The 17836-nt window shown below is 59.7% G+C and overlaps 1 protein-coding gene across 1 annotated transcript in view; it reads left to right on the top strand.

The window, feature by feature from the left end:
* The window catches only part of KDM6B (lysine demethylase 6B), a 36472-nt gene continuing 18636 nt past the window's right edge, over positions 1–17836 (top strand). The window contains exons 1-12 of the mRNA XM_085045055.1: positions 1–102; positions 2414–2503; positions 3703–3814; positions 5394–5516; positions 7541–7648; positions 9316–9646; positions 11250–11345; positions 13083–13244; positions 14634–14750; positions 15707–15904; positions 17051–17668; positions 17701–17780. Of these exons, the coding sequence (XP_084901181.1) occupies positions 5398–5516; positions 7541–7648; positions 9316–9646; positions 11250–11345; positions 13083–13244; positions 14634–14750; positions 15707–15904; positions 17051–17668; positions 17701–17780 (1829 nt within the window). The 5' untranslated portion in view covers positions 1–102; positions 2414–2503; positions 3703–3814; positions 5394–5397. The remainder of the gene's footprint in view (positions 103–2413; positions 2504–3702; positions 3815–5393; positions 5517–7540; positions 7649–9315; positions 9647–11249; positions 11346–13082; positions 13245–14633; positions 14751–15706; positions 15905–17050; positions 17669–17700; positions 17781–17836) is intronic.

The raw sequence follows: 17836 nt of genomic DNA, 5'->3' as shown, positions 1-17836 counted from the left end.
CACCCACGCGGGGCTGGGGTGACTCACGCGGTGTCACCACGCGGGGACAGCGGCAGGCGCCGCACACGCGGGGCTGGCAGCGCCCGGGAGCACGAGGGGACGGTGAGGGGCTTGGGGACAGCTGGGGACAGCTTGGGGGCAGCTTGGGGACAGCCTGGCGGGGGGGAGGGGCGGGGGGTGCCACGGCGATTGTGTGTGAGTGACCACGGGTCACGTGGGGGGGGCTGAGGGTCACTCGGGGGGGTCATGTGGGTGTGACCGTGGGTCAGTCTGGCTGTTGGTTAGTCTGACTGTGGGTCACTCTGGCTGTGGGTCACTGTGACTGTGGGTCACTCTGGCTGTGGGTCACTCTGGCTGTGGGTCACTCTGGCTGTGGGTCACTCTGGCTGTGGGTCACTGGTGACTGTGGGTCAGTCTGGCTGTGGGTCACTGTGACTGTGGGTCACTCTGGCTGTGGGTCACTGGTGACTGTGGGTCAGTCTGGCTGTGGGTCAGTCTGGCTGTTGGTCAGTCTGGCTGTGGGTCACTGGTGACTGTGGGTCAGTCTGGCTGTGGGTCACTGTGACTGTGGGTCACTCTGGCTGTGAGTCACTGGTTGTTGGTCCTGCTAGTGACTGTTGGTCACTCTGGTTTGTTGTCACTCTGCTTTATTGGTTGCTCTGGTGACTGTTGGTCACTCTGGCTGGGTCACTGGTGACTGTGGGTCAGTCTGGCTGTGGGTCACTGTGGCTGTGGGTCAGTCTGGTTTATTGGTCACGGTAACTGTGGGTCACTCTGACTGTTGGTCACTGGTTGTTGGTCCCACTGGTGACTGTGGGTCAGTGGTAGCTATGGGTCACTGGTGACTGTTGGTCACTGGTGATTGTGGGTCACTCTGGTGACTGTTGGTCACTCCGGTTTATTGGTCACTGGTTGTTGGTCCCACTGGTGGCTGTGGGTCACTGACTGTGGGTCACTGGTGACTGTTGGTCACTCGGGTTTATTGGCCACTGGTGACTGTGGGTCAGTGGTAGCTGTGGGTCACCCTGGCTGTGGATCACTGGTGACTGTTGGTCACTCTGGTTTATTGGTCACTGGCTGTGGGTCAGTGCTTGTTGGTCACTCTGGTGACTGTGGGTCACTCTGGGACTGTTGGTCACTGGTTATTGGTCGCTGGTGACTGTTGGTCACTGAGTGTTGGTCCCACTGGTGACTGTTGGTCACTCTGGCTGTGGGTCACTGGTTGTTGGTCCCACTGGTGACTGTTGGTCACTCTGTCAGTCACTCTGGTTTATTGGTCAGTGGTTGGTGATTCTGGTGATTGTTGGTCACTCTGGCTGTGGGTCACTGTGACTGTTGGTCACTCTGGCTGTGGGTCAGTTTGGCTGTTGGTCACTGGTTGTTGGTCCTACTGGTGACTGTGGGTCACTCTGGCTGTGGGTCACTGGCTGTTGGTCCTGCTGGTGACTGTTGGTCACTCTGGTTTATTGGTCACTGGTGACTGTGGGTCACTCTGGCTGTGGGTCACTGGTGACTGGTGACTGTTGGTCACTCTGGCTGTGACTCACTGGTGACTGTGGGTCACTCTGATGACTGTGTGCCACTGTGGTTGTTGGTCAGTCTGGCTGTTGGTCACTGGTTGTTGGTCACTCTGGTGACTGAGGGTCACTGTGGGTCACTCTGGTGACTGTGCCACTCTGGCTGTGGGTCACTCTGGCTGTTGGCCACTCTGGCTGTGGGTCAGTCTGGCTGTTGGTCACTCTGGCTGTTGGTCACTCTGGCCGTGGGTCACCCGTGTTTGGGGTCACTTTGGCCGTGGGTGTCACACGTGTGTCACCTTCCCCTGTGTCTCTGTCACACGTGTGTCACCCTGGGGGTGTCCCGGGGCTGTCACTGTCCCTGCCAGTGTCACTGTCCTGAGGTTGTCACCGTGTCCGGGGGTGTCAGGGTGTCACTGTCCCCACGGCTGTCACTGTCCCCACGGCTGTCACTGTCCCCACAAGTGTCACCATCCCCACGACTCTCGCTGTCCCCACGAGTGTCCCTGTCCCCGGGGATGTCCCTGTCCCCAGGGCTGTCACCATCCCCACGACTCTCACGTCCCCTTCCCGCTCCCCGTGGGCGTCGCGGGTTTCCCTTGGCCACGCCCACAACCCGTGACGTCACGGGAAGGCCCCGAAATTCCCCCCCGGGGGCGGCCTGACGTCACAGCTGGGGGGGCGGAGCCCCACAAGTGCCTCCTGCCCCCAAATGTCCCCAAATTGTCCCCAAATGTCCCCAAATTGTCCCCAAATTGTCCCCAAATCGCCCCCAATCCTCCCCAGCTCTTCCCCCATTCTGCCCCACGGGGGGGCGTGGCCTCGCCTCGCCCCGCCTCCCTCTCTTCTCATTGGCCAGCGCCATCCTGACCCCTCCTCCCATTGGTCGCCCTCAGGCTGAGCCAGAGCCGGAAGGGAGCGATGATTGGCTGCCAGGCGAGAGACGCGCTGTGATTGGCTGGTTCCTGGAGAGCGTCGCGGGATCGGTGAGGGGGCGTGGCCTGGGCGGGGGGCGGGGCTGGGAGCGGGGGAAGCTCCGCCCATTTCCGCATCACGTGATCAATTTTCCTCCAGAAAGGGGTGAAACCTCAGTGACCCCAAAATGCTCCAAAAGTGCCCCAAAAGTGCCCTAAAAGTGCCCTAAAAGTGTCCCAAAACTGCCCCAGAACTGTCACAGAACTGCCCCAGAATTGCCCCAAAATTAACCTTAATTGCCCCAAACTGTCCCCTTAAATTCCCCCAGAACTGATCCCAAAACTGCCCTAAAAGTGCCCTAAAAGTGTCCCAAAATTGCACTAAAAGTGTCCTAAAAGTGCCCCAAAACTGCCCCAAAACTGCCCCAGAATTGCTCCAAAACAAACCTTAATTGCCCCAAACTGCCCTTAAATTCCCCCAGAACTGATCCCAAAAATGCCCCAAAAATACCCTAAAAGTGTCCCAAAAGTGCCCCAAATTGCCCCAAAACTGCTCTGGAATTGTTCCAAAAGTGTTCAAAACTTTCCCAAAAACTGCTCCAGAATTGCTTCAAAATTGCCCTGAAGATGCCCCAAAATTGCCCTAAAACTGCCCTAAAAGTGCTCCAAAATTTCCACAAAACTGCGGTAAAAGTGGCCCAGAATTGCCCCAAAACTGCCCTAAAAATGCCCCAAAACTGCTCCCTGCCCTATAAGTGCCCTTCTTGCCCCCTCAATGCTCCACCTGCCCCCTAAGTGCATTTTCTGCCCCTAAATGCCCTTCCTGCCCCACCTGCCCCCCACCTGCCCCCTAAGTGCCCCTAAGTGTCCTTCCTGCCCCCTAAGCGCCTTTTCTGCCCCCTAAGTGCCCCAACTGCCCCCTAAGTGCCCCCTAAGTGCCTTTCTGCCCTAAGTGCCCCCTAAGTTCCTTCCCTGCCCCCTAGTGCCCTTTCTGCCCCCTAAGTGCTCCAAGTGCCCCCAAGTGCCCCAGCTGCCCCCTAAGTGCCCTTCCTGCCCTAAATTCCGAAGTGCCCTCTAAGTTACTTGCCCCCAAGCACCCCCTAAGTTCCTTCCCTGCCCCCAAGTGCCCTAGTGCCCCAAGTGCCCCACCTGCCCCCTAAGTGCCCTTCCTGCCCCCTAAGTGCCCCCAACTGCCCTTCCCTGCCCCCAAGTGCCCCCAGGTGCCCCCTGCCCCCCAGGTGCCCCCCTGCCCCTAACCGTACCTGTCTCAGGTGTATGCGGCTCTGAGGGAGGGAACAGCCCAGCCCCCGCCCAGCAGCTGCCCCCTCCCCCCCCCCGCGGGGGGGCGCCGGGGGGACTCAGCCCTGCTGCGCCCCACGAGTGGTGAGTGTGGGGCTGGGGGTGGGGGTTATGGGGCTGGTTTGGGGGTTATGGGGCTGGTTTGGGGGATTGGGGCTTTTGGGGCTGGTTTGGGGGGCTTGGGGTTATGGGGGCTGGTTTGGGGGTTAGGGGTTAGGGGCTGGTTTGGGGGTCTGTGGGGCTGGTTAGGGGGTTATGGGGCTGGTTTGGGGTTATGGGGCTGGTTTGGGGGCTCTGGGTTGGTTTGGGGGGTTATGGGGCTGTTTATGGGTTATGGGGCTGGTTATGGGAGCTGTTTATGGGGCTGTGGGGTTGGTTTGGGGGCTCTGGGGGGTTATGGGGCTGGTTATGGGGTTATAGGGCTGGCTGGGGCGTTATGGGGTGGTTAGGGGTTATGGGGTTGGTTTGGGGGCTCTGGAGGGGTTATGGGGTGGCTATGGGGTTATGGGGTTGGTTTGCGGGGTTTATGGGGCTGGTTTGGGGGCTTGGGGGTTATGGGGCTGGTTTGGGGGCTCTGCGGGTTGTGGTTTGGGGGTTATGGGGCTAGTTTTAGGGGTTATGAGGTTGGTTTGGGGGGTTGTGGGGCTGGTTATGGGGCTGGTTTGGGTGGTTATGGGGTTGGTTTGGGGGGCTGTGGGAGGTTATAGGGCTGGTTTCGGGGTTATGGGGCTGGTTTGGCGGGCTCTGGGGGGTCTGTGGGGCTGTTTGTGGGGTTATGGGGCTGGTTTGGGGGATTATGGGGTTGGTTATGGGGGTGGTTATGAGGTTATAGGGCTGTTCATGGGGCAGTGGGGTTGATTTTGGGGGGCTTATTTGGCTGGTTATGGGGCTGTGGGGGTGTTTGTGGGGTTATGGGGTTGGTTTTGGGGTTATGGGGGTGGCTATGAGGTTATAGGGCTGTTTATGGGGCAGTGGGGTTGATTTTGGGGGGCTTATTTGGCTGGTTATGGGGCTGTGGGGGTGTTTATGGGGTTACTGGGTTGTTTATGGGGTTATGGGGGTGGCTATGGGGTTATTGGGCTGTTTATGGGGCTGTGGGGCTGTTTGTGGGTTATGGGGGTGGTTATGGGGTCACTGGGCTGTTTATGGAGTTATGGGGTGCTTTGGGGGGCTCAGGGGATCTATGGGGCTGTTTGGGAAGGACTGTGGGGCTACTGTGGGGCTATTTATGGGGCAGGAATGGCTCTATGGGGCAGGGATGGTTCTATGGGGCAGGGCTGACCCCAGAGAGATCTATGGGGCAGGGATAGTTCTATGGGTCTGGGATGGATCTATGGGTCACTCTGACCCCCACATTGTCCACCCCCAGGCCGATGCATCGCGCCGTGGAGCCCCTGGGGGTGGATGTGGGTCAGGGATGGCTCTATGGGGCAGGGATGGATCTATGGGGCAGTCTGACCCCAGAGAGATCTATGGGTCAGGCTGGATCTATGGGTCAGAGGGATGGATCTATGGGGCAGGGATGGATCTATGGGGCAGGGATGGATCTATGGGGCAGGGATGGATCTATGGGGCAGGGATGATGTCTCTATGGGTCAGAGGGATGTCCCTATGGGTCTGGGATGGATCTATGGGTCAGTCTGACCCCCGTGTCCACCCCCAGGCTGATGCATCGCGCCGTGGAGCCCCTGGGGGGCAGAGCTGGACGTGACCCTTTCGCCGTGGGGAGCCTCGGCTGCGGCGGGGGCTGGGCTGGCTGTCCACCCCGGGCCTGGCTGCCCCCCAGGTAGGGCTGAGTGACCACTGAGTGACCACTGAGTGACCCTGAGTGACCACTGAGTGACCCTGAGTGACCCTGAGTGACCACTGAGTGACCACTGAGTGACCACTGAGTGACCCTGAGTGACCACTGAGTGACCCCTGAGTGACCCCTGAGTGACCCCTAACTGACCCCTGACTGACCCCTGACTGTCCACCCCGGGCCTGGCTGCCCCCCAGGTAGGACTGAGTGACCCTGAGTGACACTGAGTGACCACTGAGTGACCCCTGAGTGACCCCTGAATGACCACTGAGTGACCCTGAGTGACCCATAACTGACCTCCGACTGACCCCTAAGTGACCATTGACTGACCCATAACTGACCTCTGACCCCTGAGTGACCCCGAGTGACCCCTGACTGACCTCTGAGTGACCCCTAAATGACACCTGACTGACCCCTAAGTGACCTCCAGGTGACCCTGACTGACCCCCAAGTGACCTCAGCAGTCTCCCCCATTTTTGGGGTTTCTCACCCCAATTTTGGATTTCTCACCCCAATTTCAGGTTTTTCTCCCCAAATTTCGGGGTGTCACCCCCATTTTTTGGGTTTTTCACCCCAATTTCGGGGTCTCACTCATATTTTTGGGTTTCTCACACCCGATTTTTGGGTTTTTCACCCCAAATTTGGGTTAATTTTGGGTTTTTCTCAGGTGCTCCTCCAGCCTCGGCCCATTTTTGGGATCTCTCACCCCCAATTTTTGGGTTTCTCACCCCAAATTTCGTGTTTTTTACCTAAATTTTGGGTTTTTCCCCCCAGGTGCTCCTCCAGCCTCGGCTCAATTTCAGGTTTTTCACCCATTTTTGGGGTTTTTCCCCTAAATTTGGGTTAATTTTGGGTTTTTCTCAGGTGCTCCTCCAGCCTCGGCCCAATTTCTGGGTTTCTTACTTCCAATTTTTGGGTTTTTTCACCCAAATTTGGGTTAATTTTGGGTTTTTCTCAGGTGCTCCTCCAGCCTCGGCCCAATTTTGGGTTTTTTCACCCCAGTTTTGGGTTTTCCCCCCAAATTTCAGGGTTTCTCACCCCAATTTTTGGGTTTTTCCCCCAGATTTGGGTTTTTCTCCCCCAGGTGCTCCTCCATCCTCAGCCCATTTTCGGGTTTTTCACTCCCATTTTTTGGGTTTTTTCACCCAAATTTTGGGTTTTCCCCAAGTGCTCCTCCAGCCTCGGCCCAATTTCGGGGTCTTACTCCCATTTTTTGGGTTTCTCACCTCAAATTTTGGGTTTTTCACCCAAATTTTGGCTCTCCCCCCAGGTGCACCTCCAGCCTCGGCCCATTTTCGGGGTTTTTCACCCATTTTTGGGGTTTTTTCCCCCAAATTTTGGGTTTTTCTCCCCCAGGTGCTCCTCCAGCCTCGGCCCAATTTTGGGTTTTTCACCCCAATTTTCAACCCAAACCCCAAATTTGGGTTAATTTTGGCTCTCCCCCCAGGTGCTCCTCCAGCCTCGGCCCATTTTCAGCCTCTCACTCCCATTTTTTGGGTTTTTCCCCCCAAATTTGGGTTAATTTTGGTTTTTCTCAGGTGCTCCTACAGCCTCAGCCCAATTTTGGGTCTCTCACCCCCAAATTTCGGGTTTTTCACCCCAAATTTTGTGTTTTTCACCCCAAATTTTGGGTTTCCCAGGTGCTCCTCCAGCCTCGGCCCAATTTTGGGGTCTCTCAGACTCAAATTTCGTGTTTTTCACCCCAAATTTTGGGTTTTCCCTCCAGGTGCTCCTTCAACCTCGGCCCATTTTCAGGTTTTTCACCCATTTTTTGGGTCTCTCACCCCAAATTTCGTGTTTTTCACCCCAAATTTTGGGTTCCCAGGTGCTCCTCCAGCCTCAGCCCAATTTTGGGGTCTCTCAGACCCAAATTTCGTGTTTTTCACCCCAAATTTCGTGTTTTTCACCCCAAATTTCGGGTTTCCCAGGTGCTCCTCCAGCCTCGGCCCAATTTCGGGATCTCTCACCCCCAAATTTCGTGTTTTTCACCCAAATTTCGGGTTTCCCAGGTGCTCCTCCAGCCTCGGCCCGGCGCCGCTGCCGCCCCTCCCCCACCTGGCGCCCCCTGGCGGCAATGGCGTGTCGCCCCTCCCCCACAAGGCCTTCTACCCCCCGGGGTAAGTGACACCAGAGTGTCCCCAACGTGTCCCCAACGTGTCCCCAACGTGTCCCCTAAGTGTGGCACCGACCCCGGAATGTGTCATTTCCACCCCAAAATGTGTCATTTCTGCCCCAAAATGTGACCCCAAAATGTGTCACCTTCACCTCAAAATGTGTCCCCAACCCCAAAATGTCCCCAAAATGTGTCCCCAGAGTGTCACCTTAACCCCAAATGTGTCCCCAACCCCCTAAATGTGTCCCTAACCCCAAAATGTGTCCCCAAAATGTCACCTTCACCCCAAAATGTGTCACTCTAACCCCAAAACGACCCCAAAACATGCCACCAACCCCAAAATGTCCCCAAAATGTGTCACTTTCACCCCAAAACGTGTCACCCCAACCCCCAAAATGTGTCCCCAAAATGTGTCCCCAACCCCAAAGTGTGTCACCAACCCCGGAATGTCTCACCCCAACCCCAAAATGTGTCACCTCTGCCCCAAAATGTGTCACCTTCACCCCAAAATGTGTCACCCCAACCCCAAAATGTGTCCCCAAAGTGTGTCACCTTAACCCCAAAATGTGTCCCCAACCCCCCAAATGTATCCCTAACCCCAAAATGTGTCCCCAAAATTTATCCCCAACCCTAAAATGTGTCACCTTCACCCCAAAATGTGACCCCAAAATGTGTCACCTTCACCCCAAAATGTGTCCCCAGAATGTGTCACCCCAACCTCAAAATGTGTCATTTTGACCCCAAAATGTGTCCCCAGAGTGTGTCCCCAACCCCCTAAATGTATCCCCAACCCCAAAATGTGTCCCCAAAATGTCACCTTCACCCCAAAATGTGTCACTCTAACCCCAAAACGACCCCAAAACGACCCCAAAACGTGCCACCAACCCCAAAATGTCCCCAAAATGTGTCACTTTCACCCCAAAATGTGTCACCCTAACCCCAAAATTTATCCCCAACCCCCAAAATGTGTCCCCAAAATGTGTCCCCAAAATGTGTCCCCAGAGTGTGTCCCCAGAGTGTGTCCCCAAAATGTGTCCCCAGCCCCTCCAAGTGGTCCTCAGGATGTCCCTATGGGGCCAAACTTCCCCAAATCCCCACTTTTTGGGGTCCTTTTGGGGTCCCTGGGGGTTCCTCCGAGTGCCACCCCCCCTGATGTCCCCATGTCACCTCTGTCACCTCTCTCTGTCACCCCCCGGACCCCTGCAGGGCTGGTTTTGGGGTCATTTTTGGGGTTTTTATGGGTCCAAATCCCCATTTTTGGGGATTTTTTTTGGGTTCCTCTGAGTGCCACCCCACTGATGTCCCCATGTCACCTCTGTGTCTCCCCTGGACCCCCTGCAGGGCTGGTTTTGGGGTCATTTTTGGGGTCGTTTTGGGGTTTTTATGGGTCCAAACTTCACCAAATCACCATTTTTGGGGTCCTTTTGGGGTCCCTGGGTATCTCTCTGAGTGCCACAGCCTAGGTGTCCCCAGTGTCACCTCTGTGTCACCTCTGTGTCACCTCGCTGTCCCCTGGACCCCCTGCAGGGCTGTTTTTGGGGTCATTTTTGGGGTAATTTTTGGGGTTTTTATGGGGTCAAACCCCCCAAATCCCCACTTTTTGGGGGTTTTTTGGGGTTCCTCCGAGTGCCACCCCCCCGATGTCCCCAATGTCACCTCTCTGTCCCCCAGGGCGCCCCCCCGGCCCCCCCCGGACCCCCTGCAGGGCTGTGTCCGAGCTCTGCAGCCCTGGGAGCCACCCGAGGTCACCGCCGAGCTGGAGGAGCCACCGAGCTGTCACCACGGGGGACGTCACCGCGGCCACAGGGGGGACATCGGCCACCGCGGGGACATCGGCCATCGAGGGGACATCGGCCACAGAGGGGACATCGGCCACAGAGGGGACATCGGCCACAGAGGGGACATCGGCCACCGCCACGGGGGGGACAGCGTGGGCCACCGCGGGGATGTCATCGGTGGTCACCGCGGGGACATGGCTGCCCGCATCGGGCGTCTGCAGCAGGTGGGGACAGTGGGGACACTGGGGGACATTGGGGGACATGAGGGGACATTGGGGACACTGGGGGGGACATTGAGGGACATTGGTGGGACACTGGGGGGACACGGAAGGGACGTGGAAGGGGCATTGGGGGACACTGAGGGGACATTGGGGGACACTGCGGGGCTCTGAGGGACATTGGGGGACATTGCAGGGACACTGAGGGGACATTGGGGGGACATGAGGGGATACGGAGGGGACACTGAGGGGGTGGCTGGTGGCCCTGGGCTGATGCCATCACAGTTGTGGCACTGCTGGGGACATTGGGGACACGGGAAGTGACAGTGGCAGGTGGGGACAGTGCCTGGTGGTGGAGGAGCTGTGTCCCTGGTGACACTGGGTGACACTGGGGTGACACTGGGGTGTCCCCCTGTCCCCATGGGTGATACTGGAGGTGTCCTGGTGTCCCTGGGGATGTCCCCTTGTCCCTGGGGGTGACACTGCGGTGTCGCTGTGTCCCTGGCAGTGTCCCCAGGGTGTCCCCATGTCCCTGGGCTGGTGACATTGGGGTGTCCCTGTCCCTCTGGGTGACCCCAAGGTGTCCTCTTGTCCCTGGAGGTGTCCCCATGTCCCTGAACTGTCCCTGGGGGTGACCCCATGTCCCCTCTCCCCTCAGGATGTCCCTGGCAGTGTCCCCACGGTGTCCCCATGTCCCCAAGCTGTCCCCAGGGTGTCCCCACATGTCCCCGAGGCACTCCTGTGCTCCCATGGGTGACTGTGGGATGTCCCCATGTCCCTGGGGATGTCCCCAAGCTGTCCCCAGGGGTGTCCCCATGACCCTGAGGTGACCCCGTGCTGTCCCCATGCCCCTAGCAGTGTCCCCAGGCTGTCCCCTGACTGTCCCCATGTCCCCTGACTGTCCCCAGACCCAGCTGTGGAGTTTCCCGCCCAGCCCTGTCTCCCTGGGGTGTCCTTGGGCTGTCTCTCTGGGTGTCCCCATGTCCCTGGGGATGTCCCCAAGCTGTCCCCTGACTGTCCCCTGACTGTCCCCAGGCCCAGCTGTGGAGTTTCCCCCCAGCCCTGTCTCTCTGGGGTGTCTCTGGCAGTGTCCCCAGGCTGTCCCCATGTCCCTGGGGATGTCCCCAAGCTGTCCCCTGACTGTCCCCATGTCCCCAGGCGCAGCTGTGGAGTTTCCCGCCCAGCCCTGTCTCTCTGGAATGTTTCTGGGGTGTCCCTGGCAGTGTCCCCAGCCTGTCCCCATGTCCCCTGACTGTCCCCATGTCCCTGGGGATGTCCCCAAGCTGTCCCCTGACTGTCCCCATGTCCCCAGGCCCAGCTGTGGAGTTCCCCGCCCAGCCCTGTCTCTCTGGGATGTTTCTGGGGTGTCCCTGGCAGTGTCCCCAGGCTGTCCCCAAGCTGTCCCCGTGTCCCCTCACTGTCCCCATGTCCCTGGGGATGTCCCCATGTCCCCTCACTGTCCCCATGTCCCCAGACCCAGCTGTGGAGTTTCCCGCCCAGCCCTGTCTCCCTGGGGTGTCTCTGGGGATGTCCCCAGGGTGTCCCTGGCAGTGTCCCCAAGCTGTCCCCATGTCCCCTGACTGTCCCCATGTCCCCTGGCTGTCCCCAGGCGCAGCTGTGGAGTTTCCCGCCCAGCCCAGTCTCTCCCCCTCGCCCCCGAGCTCTGCCGCCCCTCCAGCAGGTCTGGAGCCTGCTGCACCCCGAGGTGAGGATTTTGGGGGGATTTGGGGGGATTTGGGGGGTTTGGGGGATTTGGGGGTCCTGGGGGGTTGGGGAGGAGGATTTGGGGCTTTTTGAGGGATTTGGGGGCGATTTTGGGGTGATTTGGGGCGTTTTGGGGCTTTTGGGGGCGTTTGGGGGATTTTGGGGATTTGGGGGCTTTTGGGGGTGAATTTTGAGGATTTGGGGCTTTTGGAGGTCCTGGGGGCTGGGGAGGAGCATTTGGGGCATTTAGTGGGGAATTTTGGGGCATTTGGGGATTTGGAGCTTTTGGGGATTTGGGGCATTCTGGGGGGTCCTGGGGGGCTGGGGAGGAGGATTTGGGGTGTTTTGAGGGGGAATTGGGGGGATTTTGGGGGCGATTTTGGGGGGATTTGGGGCTTTTTGGGGGGATTTGGGGTGATTTGGGGTGATTTGGGGCTCTTTGGGAGGATTTGAGGGGGAATTTTGAGGGATTTGGGAGGATTTTGGGGTGATTTGGGGCTTTTTGGGTCATTTTGGGGGTCCTGGGGGGAGGAGCATTTGGGGCGTTTTATGGGGAATTTTGGGGGATTTGGGATGTTTTGGGGGAATTAGGGAGATTTGAGGGGATTTGGGAGGATTTGGGGAGGGATAAAGGGATTTTGGGCATTTTGGGGGTGAATTAGGGATTTGGGGATTTTTGGGGATTTTTGGAGGATTGGGGGAAATTGAGGAGGGTTAAAGGGGTTTGGGGGCTGGGGAGGGAATTTTGGGGGAATAAAGGGATTTTTTGGGGGAATTGGGGATAAAGGGATTTTTGGGGGAATTGGGGGATAAAGTGGATTTGGGGGTCTTGGGAGTGAGATTTTGGGAGGAATTAGGGAGAGAATTTCGGGGATTTGGGAGGGAATCAGTTAATGGGGGATTTGGGGGTCTGGGGAAGGATTTTTTGGGAAATTAGGGAGGAAAAAGGGATTTTTGGGGCATTTTGGGTGGAATTGGGGGGATAAAGGGGAATTAGGTCTGGGGGGAATTTTGGGGTTATTGGTTAAAGGGGAATTGGGGGGTCTGGGGAGGGAATTTTGGGGCATTTTGGGGTAATTTTGGGGTTATTGGTTAAAGGAGAATCAGGGGAGCCATGTGGGATTTTGGGAACAATTTGGGGGGAAAAGGATCTGCGTTTTTGGGGAGAATTTGGGGGGAATTTTGGGGAAAATTAGGGAGGATAAAGGGATTTTTTTGGGGCAATTTTGGGGAAATGGGGGAATTTTGGGGGTTATTGTTTAAGGGGAATTGGGGAGTCTGGGGAGGGAATTTTGGGGGAATTTTGGTGGGAATCAGGGCAGCCACGTGGGATTTTGGGAACAATTTGGGGAGAAAAGGATCTGCGGTTTTGGGGGGAAATTTGGGGGGAATTTTGGGGGGAATTAGGGAGGATAAAGGGATTTTTTGGGGCATTTTGGGGTAATTTTGGGGGAATTTTGGGGTTATTGGTTAAAGGGGAATCATGGGATCCATCTGGGATTTTGGGAACAATTCGGGGATAAAACCCCCTGCGGTTTTGGGGTGAATTTGGGGCGATTTTGGCCGAACTGGGGGAGGCACTGGGAGCTTACTGGGAGCACTGGGAGCTTACTGGGAGCACTGGGAGCTTACTGGGAGCACTGGGAGCATTGGGAGCACTGGGAGCGGTGGGGGAGGGGAGGGGAGGGCTGCTGGTTCCGCCCCTCCCCCCCCCTTAACGCCGCCCCTCCCCCCCCAGAAAAGGAGCTTCCCGGCCAAGCGGGGGGGGGCGCAGCTGAAGAGGGGGGCTGCACCCCCCGAGCCCCCCGCCGGGCAGCCCCTCCCCCCCGCCCAGCCCCCCCCGCCCCCCCCCGAGGAGCTCCCCTCCCCCCTCAAGCGGCGCCGCAGCGGCAGCCCCCAGGTGGGGGAGGGGCGGGGGTTTTTTTGGGGGGGGGGGGGAAATGGGGCTGGGGGGAAATGGAGTCTGGGGGCGCTGGGGCGTTTGGGGTTAAAATGGGCTGGGGGGTTAATAGGGGCTGGGGGTTTTGGGGGTTAATAGGTCTGGGGAGTTAAATGGGTTCTGGGGGCACTTTGGGGTGTAAAATGGGTCTGGGGGTTAATAGGGGTCTGGGGGCTTAAATGGGTCTGGGGGTTAAATGGGCTGGGGGCGTTTTGGGGGCAAAATGGGGCTGGGGGGTATTAAATAGGTCTGGGGGCTTTTAATAGTCTGGGGGTTATAGTGTGTGGGGGTAAATGGGTCTGGGGGCATTTGGGGAGCAAAATGGGTCTGGGGGTTAATAGGTCTGGGGGGTTTAAATGGGGCTGGAGGTATTATATGGGGCTGGGGGGGTTAAAGGGGTCCTGAAGGGGGTTAAATGGGTCTGGGGGCGTTTGGGGGGGCAAAATGGGTCTGGGGGTCACTGAAGGGTCTTGGAGGGGTTTTAATTGGGTCTGGGGGGTTAAAATGGGTCTGGGGGGGTTTAAATGGGTCTGGGGGCGTTTGGGAGGCACTGAGGGGTCTCTGTGTCTCTCTGTGTCTCTATATGTCTCTCTGTGTCCCCCATGGTCCCCATGCCCCCTGACCCTGCTGTCCCCAGGGTGGCTCTGTGTGTCACTGTGTCATCTCTGTCCCCTCTGTCCCCTGTGTCCCCAGGGTGGCTGTGTGGCTCTGTGTGTCACTGTGTCACTGTGTCACCCTGCTGTCCCCACTGTCCGCTCTGTCCCCAGGGTGGCTGTGTGGCTCTGTGGTCACTGTCTCACCGTGTCACCTTGCTGTCCCCATTGTCCCCAGGGTGGCTGTGTGGCTCTGTGTGTCACTGTGTCACTGTCTCACCGTGTCACCTTGCTGTCCCCATTGTCCCCAGGGTGGCTGTGTGGCTCTGTGGTCATTGTGTGGCTCTGTGTGTCACTGTGTCACTGTGTCACTCTGTCCCCATTGTCCCCAGGGTGGCTGTGTGTCACTGTGTCACCTTGCTGTCCCCTCTGTCCCCAGGGTGGCTGTGTGGCTCTGTGTGTCACTGTGTCACTGTGTCACTGTGTCACCACTGTCCCCAGGGTGGCTGTGTGGCTCTGTGTGTCACTGTGTCACTGTGTCACTCTGTCCCTGTGTCCCCAGGGTGGCTGTGTGTCACTGTGTGTCACTGTGTCACTGTGTCACCCTGCTGTCCCCACTGTCCCCACTGTCCCCAGGGTGGCTGTGTGGCTCTGTGTGTCACCGTGTCACCCTGCTGTCCCTGTGTCCCCAGGGTGGCTGTGTGGCCCTGTGTCTCACTGTGTCACTCTGTCACCCTGCTGTCCCCTCTGTCCCCAGGGTGGCTGTGTGGCCCTGCCCCCCCCCGGCCTGGCTCTCCCCGCAGGGCTCTGGAGCTCCCTGCCCCCCCCGGAGCCTAGCTGGGCACCTGCGCGGCGTCACCACGGAGACAGACAGGTGAGACATTGTGTCACCTGGGTGTCACCCGTGTCACCTGTGTCACCCACTGTCACCCCTGTGTGCCCCTGTGTGTCCTTATCACCTCCTGTGTCACCCCTGTGTCACCTGCGCGGCGTCACCACGGAGACAGACAGGTGAGACATTGTCACCTGGGTCACCAACCCCTGTGTGTCATCCCTGTGTGTCCTTATCACCCCCCTGTGTCACCTGCGCGGCGTCACCACGGAGACAGACAGGTGAGACTGTCACCTGTGTCACCTGTGTCACCTGCGTGTCCCTATCACCCCTGTGTCACCCCCTGTCACCCCTGTGTGTCACCAACCTCAGTGTGACCCTCCCTGTGTCACCTCCTGTGTCACCACGGAGCTGCTCTGGACAGACAGGTGGGATGTGGCATCCCGGTGTCACCTGTGTCACCTGTCACCCCTGTGTGTCACCTGGGTGTCACCTGTGTGTCCCCCTGTCACCCAGCTCAGTGTCACCCGCGTGTCCCTTGTGTCACCCCCGGTGTCACCCGCCCAGTGTCACTCTCCAATGTCACCTGTGGCTCTCCTGCGTCACCCCCTGTGTCACCCCCTCAGTGTCATCCACCCCTGTGTCACCCCCTCGAGGTCACCTCTGTGTCCTCCCATGTCCCCCATGTCCCTGTTGTCCCCCCGTCCCCCTGTCCCCCCTCTAACGGCTGTCCCCCCTGTCCCCCCATGTCCCCCCTGTCCCCTGCTAACCACTGTCCCCTCTGTCCCCTTTGTCCCCCCTGTCCCCCCTGTGTCCCCCATGTCCCCGCCCCATCCCCCTGACCCCTGTCCCCCGCTAACCACTGTCCCCTCTGTCCCCTGTGTCCCCCATGTCCCCCGTCCCCCTCTAACGACTGTCCTCTTCTCCCCCCATGTCCCTGCTGTCCCCATGTCCCCTGCCCCCGCTAACGGCTGTCCCCTCTGTCCCCGTGTCCCCAGGAGCAGCGGCTGGTGGCCCCCCCGTTCCCGCCGCCCCCCCCGCCGCCCCCCCGGCCCTGTGTCCCCCCAGGTCCCCTCCCAAGTGACCTTAGGGCCAGCGGGGCCGGGGGGACACCCGCTGCCCCCCCCAGCCGCTCACCAGCACCCACCGCCTGCGTGCCTTGTGCCCCCCGGGCACCACCCCGGCCCCCCAAAACCGTGAGTGAGGGGACATGGGGACACTGGGGACATTTGGGGACATTGGGGACATTGGGGACATGGGGGACGTTGGGGACACTGGGGACATCGGGGATATTGGGGTATGGGATATCCTTGTGTCCCCCGGGCACCATCCCGGCCCCCCAAAACCGTGAGTGAGGGGACATGGGGACATTGGGGACATTGGGGATGTTGGGGACACTGGGGATATTGGGGATATTGGGGACACTGGGGACATTGGGGACATTGGGGACATTGGGGATGTTGGGATATGGGATCTCCTTGTGCCCCCCGGGCACCACCCCGACCCCCCAAAACCGTGAGTGAGGGGACATTGGGACACTGGGGACACTGGGGATACTGGGGACATTGGGGACATTGGGGATGTTGGGGACATTGGGGACATTGGGGACACTGGGGACATTGGGGATATGGGGGACATTGGGGACATTGGGGACATTTGGGGACATTGGGGACATTGAGAATATGGGATATGGGGTATGGGATATGGGATCTCCTTGTGCCCCCCGGGCACCACGCCGGCCCCACAAAACCGTGAGCGAGGGGACATCGGGGACATTGGGGACATCGGGGACATTGGGGATATTGGGGATATGGGGGATATTAGGGACATTGGGGACAATGGGTACATTGGGGACATTGGGGATGTTGGGGACAATGGGGATATGGGATATGGGATCTCCTTGTGCCCCCCGGGCACCACCCCAGCCCCACAAAACCGTGAGCAAGGGGACATCGGGGACATTGGGGACAATGGGGATGTTGGGGACATTGGGGGTATTGGGGACAGTGGGGAGAGTGGGAAGGGGTGATGGGGAGGGACAGGGGGACACAGAGGGGGGGATGAGGGGACACTGGGATTGCGGATTGGGGGACATTGGGGACCTGGGGGAACACAGGGGACATGTGGGGACACTGGGATTGGGGACATGGTGGGGACACGGCAAGGCACGGGGTGACACTGGGATGGGGGGCAGAGAGGGAGGAAGGGGGGACAGGGAGGGGACACCGAGGGGACACCGAGGGGACACAGTGACATCACCGGGGGGGTGTGACACCAGCCAAGCCCCTCCCCCCCGCCACGCCCTGACCGCTGTCCCCTCTGTCCCCAACTGTCCCCCGCAGGCTCCCGAGCATCGCTACCAGCCCCCGGAGCCGCCGGGGGGTCCCGGGGGGGCTGGGGGGGCTCTCCCCTCCCCCCAGCTGCCCCCCGCCCCTCCCCCCTGCTGCGCCCCCCCCGAGCCGCGCCCCTCCCCCCCCCTGCCCTGGCTGAAGGAGGGGGGAGGGGCGGCAGACCCCCTGGAGGAGCTGCTCTTCGGGGGGCCCAAGGGGGGCGCCGGGGGGGCCGAGCCCCCTCTGGGGGGGTCCCCGGGACCCTTCCCCGACCCCACCACCAGCAGCACGGGGGGGGGAGCCCCCCAGAGCCCCCCGTTCCCCTACCCCGGCAAGGAGGAGGAGGAGGAGGAGGAGGAGGATGAAGAGCCCCCCGCCCCTCCCCCCCACCGCCACCAGCCCCCCCCCGGCGAGTTCTGGCTGGGCACCCCTCCCCCACCCCTGCCCCCCGCCCCTCCCCCAGCCCCTCCCCCGACACCTCAGGAACCTCCCTCCCCCAGCCTCGCTCCCGGGGGTCTCCTTTCCAAAGAGCGCCCTCCCCCGCCGCCCCCTCCCCGCCGCCCCGCACCCCGAGCCCTCCCCCACCCTTACCGCCCCCCGCCGAGCCCCCGGGGGTCGCCCCCCCCGGCTGTTCGATTTCGGGGCTCCCCCTGGACGACCAGTTCGAGGAGCCCCCCGAGTTCGCCAAGATCCTGCCGGACGGCTTGGCCAACATCATGAAGATGCTGGACGAGTCCATCCGGCAGGAGGAGGACGAGGGGGTCGCCCCTCCCCCACTGCCCCTCCTCCTCTCCTCCG

This window comes from Lichenostomus cassidix, unplaced genomic scaffold, assembly GCF_008360975.1.
Source record: "Lichenostomus cassidix isolate B80296 unplaced genomic scaffold, HeHo_3.0 HiC_scaffold_34, whole genome shotgun sequence".
Classification (NCBI taxonomy): Eukaryota; Metazoa; Chordata; class Aves; order Passeriformes; family Meliphagidae; genus Lichenostomus; species Lichenostomus cassidix.
This window is presented reverse-complemented; position numbering and strand designations above follow the sequence as displayed.